The sequence below is a fragment of the Danio aesculapii genome, chromosome 8 (assembly GCF_903798145.1).
Source record: "Danio aesculapii chromosome 8, fDanAes4.1, whole genome shotgun sequence".
Lineage (NCBI taxonomy): Eukaryota > Metazoa > Chordata > Actinopteri > Cypriniformes > Danionidae > Danio > Danio aesculapii.
The window spans coordinates 12,869,533-12,875,532 of record NC_079442.1 but is presented as its reverse complement, the minus strand read 5'-3'; the positions used below and the strand labels follow the sequence as shown (position 1 = coordinate 12,875,532).

The window sequence follows — 6,000 nt, the reverse complement described above, 5'->3', positions numbered from 1 at the left end:
AGATTATTGGAATTTAGACAACAGATTGATGGAATTTGTTTCCCAAACAGTACTTTTTTCCTATCCGTCGGAGTATCAGAAACAGAGGCCACTCCTAGCCAATTCATTTTTTTTTCACTGGACATGAAGTACAGTGATGTATTTGTAGTGATTGTTTAAGTATTTTAAGAGTTCACCTTTCCAGGGTGTTAATAACCAATATTATCGATAAATATCAATACTGAGATTTTTCGAATGATTCAATCTTGTTTTGGTTAGTATCGATACTGGCTTTGCTCTCTCACATTCTCTCTTCTTACCAGCAGGGATATAATTAACAATAGACAGTAACTATTTAATTATAATTAATAATGATAATAGGATTTTAACACTTTTGTTTTAATCAGATTTAATTTTGTCATTTTTTTTATTAAATTAATTGATTTATTTTTTATTTTTTGTAATGTATTATTTTTGTAATTTATTATTAAGCCTTTTAGACTTTTATTATTTTTTTGGACTACTGACGTACATGTTATAAGCATTAAATGCATGGTTTCCGCTACGTTCATTCTCCCATGGCGGGGCGCCACACCAAAATTCATCCCGTCACTGCTACATTACTTCTCATTCAAAACATTCAGTCGTTGGTTTTTTTTTTTCTAATATCGGTGATGCGTGACGCTAACAAACACGGCAAAGCTTTCAGTTAAGATGAACACGGTTTCCGTTTCACTTTACTTCAGGACGCATTAATGCCGCTTGGAGAAATTCATAAATATTCCTAGCAAATCTAATGAGTGTTGGAGACATACTTGTTACATAAATACACTAAATCGCACTTCAGTAGTGTTTATTTGAAAGCGCACAACATAATCTGCACTTGAGCAGCGTATATTTGAGGGCGTGCAAAAAGTTTTGTGCACGAACAGAGGAAATTGCCGCGCAATCAAAGAGATTCGTATGCTCTTATTACATGAATGCGCTGTTGACTTCTAATACTGCGCTCACAACATTTGTTATTAAAATAACGCCACAGGTAGTTGGTAGATCTTTGTAAAAGGCCCAACAGACTCTGCCACCACAGCTTGAAAAAATCCTAGAGGAAACACTGAAATGGTTTAGTTATTTTTTCAATTTTTAGTTTAAATGCATACCTTTAATTTTGCAGAACTATTAATGTTTCCCAAGGTATCAAATATTGTATTTAATATCGTTTTTTTTTAAGGTATCGGATCAAAGTTGGAAATTCCAGTATTGTGACAATACTACAACAGAGACAGAACAGGGCCAATCTGATCATATCTTTCTTGGGTTCTAGTTGCTGTATTGTAGACCAACGAGCGACTGGAAACTGGCAACCAAAGGCAGTGCATTAGGAGTTTTCAGGAGATTTAATGAATAAATGGACATTTGGAATTGGGAAAATACATCATCATTTACAGATATGTATTAGGCTTTTAGGCCAAAGTACCTCTTATTTGGGAATCAATGCTTTTTGCTTTTGTATTTCTGAAGTGATTTGCCAGAGTTGATCCGTGTCACAGTGTAATTCATCAGCTCTGAAAAGGGCTTTTTTTTTTCTGGCCACATTCACGTTTCACCATGAACACACAGCATTAATGAAACACATGACTCATTGTTATATGTGTGCTCGCTAATGCATTCAGAAAAGTATAACAATTAGCAATAAATGAATGCTAAAGCAGACAGAATTGAAGTGTGTATAAGTGTGTAAATCAATGTGTTAGTCTGTAACTAGTCTAGTTCACCTCTAGTGGAAAACTGCTGCTTTCTAGCTACGGTTTTATTACCTGAAAAGCAGACACCATGAGCTGAATTTAGATTCTGAATGATAAGAATGTTGCTGGTTGTTATTTAAGACATAGAAATGTTTTTAATTTTTTTAATTCTTGATGTATTTTACTGAGATGTGTTTTTCTTTCTGTTTTTCCCATCAGGGTCATTGTCATTATAGTGGTTACATAGAAGATGTGGAGGGATCTTCTGCAGCACTCAGCCTGTGCTCTGGGTTAAGGTGAGATCACTTTAAATGGATAGAAGGCAAAACTGTTGCTTTATTATTTTGTGTGTGTACAAATTATGTTATTAAAATCAGATAGTTGTACTACATTAAAACAAATACATATAATATAATATAATATAATATAATATAATATAATATAATATAATATAATATAATATAATATAATATAATATAATATAATATAATATAATATAATATAATATAATATAATCAATTGGGTTTGAGTCCCGGGTGGGTCAGTTTGCATGTTCTCCCCGTGTTGGCGTGGGTTTCCTCCAGGTGCTCCTGTTTCCCCCACCGTCCAAATACATGCACTATAGGTGAATTGAATAAACTATATTGACTGTAGTGTATAAATATGTGTGTGAATGTGAGAGTGTATGGGTGTTCCCCAGTAGTGGGTTGTAGCTGGAAGGACATCTGCTGCGTAAAACATATGCTGGAGTAGTTGGCGGTCCATTCTGCTGTGGCAACTTATGAAATATAGAATAACATAACCATCCATCCATCCATCCATCCATCCAACTATTTTTACTGATGTATCCAAGTCCACATATGCAATGGAAAAAATAGGAATATCATAATAATAAAAATAGTCGCATTTTCAGAAGCTAGTCGGATCTCAGTGGATAAATTAAATTCATGAAAATAAATTTTTAACGTTTTTGTAACATCTTTAAATTTTAAATGCAATTAATATTATTCGTTTTTTTCTGATAGTTTATTAAACTTATTATTAACAGTTCAACTATGCATATGTTTAGTAAACAAAACAATTGACATGTCTTATACTCACTCTTCTAGTCCTCTCTGGTGCTGTATGCTGGATTTCTCATTTAGTCCACTTAAAACTCACCTATTTTATCAGAGTGCCTTCCTCGCTAAATTAATTTTCTTATTTTTCTTATTTTAAACAATCTGTTTCTTTATGATATATGTCACGACAAGTGCTGGGTGCGTTACTTTAAAAGTGTAATTATTTATAGTTACTAGTTCTCACAATAGTAACTGTGTTAGTAACTGAATTACAGTACATAATTATAAAAGTAACTAATTACCAGGGAAAGTAACTTATGCATTACTCTTAAAAAATCTAATTTTTCAAATGACTATAAAATAAATATAAAACATTGTACACTAATCAAGTGGTTTCCAAAGTGGGGGTTGGGACACCTTGGGGGACACGGGACAATGACAGGGGGTCACTTGGTGATTTCCAAAAGTCAAATAAATTTGATTACACTATTAGAATTACCATATTTATCCATAACCCACAGATTATAAAAATAGTAATTTTAACAGTAAAAAATACAACAACATGCAAATGAAAAGCCTTCAGCTTTTAATAGTTTTTTTTATTGGATTGTGTGTTTACGTTAGATTAACAACAAAGCAGTAGTGTCAGCTGAAGCAGATTGATTTTATAGTACCAGGTTACACTCTCTGACACCTTTATGGTAATCAAATACATAAAAATTAAATACAGGCCACGACTGAACATTTAAGAATCATCTCTGAGTGGCTCCAAAATTAAACCAAAACTAGATTGAAAACACTGTGTCCTCCAGTCTCTTTAGCTGAGGTTAATATTAAATAAACAAATTAATAAATGACTATATAATTGATATGGGAGTTAGACTGTTGCATTTTCTGTGTTGTCAATATGCTTGTGTTTATATTGGGCTGTTGTTGTGTGTACAACGTTTGTATATTTATAACCCCCTCTTAGAAATTTGGGGTTGTGAGTCACTGGCATTGTTAGTTTAGTGGTCGCGGGCTAAAAAGTTTGGGAACCCCCGCACTAATCTACACTATTTGAATGTTGTTGTGGGACAATACGAGAGACAACCATCAAATTCCACAAATCATTATAAATATTATCATTACTATAGTTGCAGAAGAAAATACAATAGATTTACGTGAAGTGTTTTTTTCACAGACCACAATTACACTAATTTTGTGGCAACGTGACGACATGAAGTGCTTCATTAGATTAGAATTACTTGTCATCGACACAGAGACTTACAAGGAGTTATAAAGTAGGCTATTAACCTATTAAATATTACTTAGTTGACTATTAAACTGCTAAACACTTAAACTGATAAAACAAAAAAAAATTACTTAAATTGTGTGGCCAATATCAAATATTTATATAAAGAATATTATTTATTATTATTTTTAGGATGCTTGTTTTCTATCATTTGTTATATGAAAATAGACAAATATCTTATTTTCTACATCAAATTCTAACTACAAAAAAATCGATTACTAGTTTTCATTCTTGACATTGACTATGTTTACAAGGACATCAGTAATTTTATTATTTGGCTTAATCTGAATAAGACAATGATATGATTGAGATGTTTACATGAGTTGCTTTTTGAATGTTCCTTTCATGATCCTGATTTACTTGTTATGGCATTGCATGACTTTCATGTAACTTCGGGTGTTTCATTTTTCATTTGTCCATTTTAACTGCAGTTGGGCACTTTCATTCAGAAACATTTCATTTATGCCCCCGTGACAAACTGAGGTATTGAATGCAAGTACGAATTAATGACTGCTGGAAGAGTGTTACTTTATTGGAATTTGATACTTCACGAATGGGGGAAAGAAACTGACTCGGTAGGTGCAGAGAATAGTGTCAAACAGCAGTGTATGTATGAAATATCCTGTCGCAAAATTCGGCGAAAATCCTACACGATGGTAATAGTTTGATTGCGGTGTTTACATGTCTGGACTACACTTCAATAATGTGACTAAAATAGGATTACTCCATGTCTTTATAACTTTATAACTTATAAATTATAACTTTATTCGGATTAAGGTAATCAAAAATCTCTGTTTACATGGTAGACTCTTAAAGAGCCCCTATTTTGCATTAAAAAGGTCATATTTTGGTTTTAGGGGTCTCCAACATGCTGAAATGCTTGCAAGGTCAAAAAACATTTTCATTGTCTTATAATATGAGTTTATTTTTACCTAATTATCCTAACGACTCCCATATGAATCTTTCAGCGATTCATTTGTTCCCAAGCCCATCCTTAGCGTGAAGCTAATCTGCACTGATTGGTCCGATGACCCAGTCTGTTGCGATTGGTCGACTGCATTTAGCACGAGACAGAGAGAAAAGCCCACCACGGCTATGAAATAGCAGCCAGAGAGTGTGTAAGAGCCCAATGCAGGAATGCAATAAAGCAATGCAGTTAAAGACCAGCATATTACTCTACTCTTAAACCTAACCCCAAGTAATAACAACGACACACATTTAGTATTAATCCATACAGTGGCAAAAACTATTTTCAAAATTGACCGCGTGTGAGGAACAGCTGATGGTGTCCATAGCAAAGCAGAGGATCGCCAGTTCAGAAACGCATTTAAATCGGTAAAGGAAGAAGCACGTCACGTTTTCAACATGGTTTTGGACGTGATATGTGAACAGCCCCAAACAGATTTAACCTGAGAGAGACAGTACAAGCACTGATCTATAATAGATACATGATTACAAGCCGCGCGGGGTGATTACAATCAGGGCCGGCGCGTCCATAGAGGCAGAATAGCGAGGGCAGCGTCCGCGAGTCCCCCGGTCCTCACTTTCATCTGCGACACCCACCCCCTCCCTCCTGGTCCTCACATTCATCCGCGAACTGGTCACTTTCTTTTTCACTTTCGGGTTGAGGGCGGCGTGATCGCCTATCGCCTAGAGCGCCAGTTCAGCTTTCTCTGGCCCTGATTACAACTTATAAACACACAATTAAACGCATATTTTGCTAACTACACAAAACAAGGCAACAATTTTAATGACACTTACATGTTATGATCCGGAGGAAGAAGAAACCGGTCTATTTGAACTGTAAAAGTTACCGACAAAGTCCCTGTCAAAGTCTGACAAAGTTACATAATCTCTGCTGCTCCTTCAATAGCAAACGGCCGACGAATCCCATGTTGCAGCGCAGGTTATTGTATCAAAAATC

The 6,000-nt window shown here is 34.7% G+C and overlaps 1 protein-coding gene across 2 annotated transcripts in view; it reads left to right on the top strand.

The window, feature by feature from the left end:
* Positions 1-6,000, top strand: part of adam9 (ADAM metallopeptidase domain 9) — a 97,798-nt gene that overhangs the window by 47,268 nt on the left and 44,530 nt on the right. For both annotated transcript variants that reach the window (XM_056463239.1, XM_056463238.1), the window contains exon 5: positions 1,941-2,017. In XM_056463239.1, the coding sequence (XP_056319214.1) occupies positions 1,941-2,017 (77 nt within the window). The remainder of the gene's footprint in view (positions 1-1,940; positions 2,018-6,000) is intronic.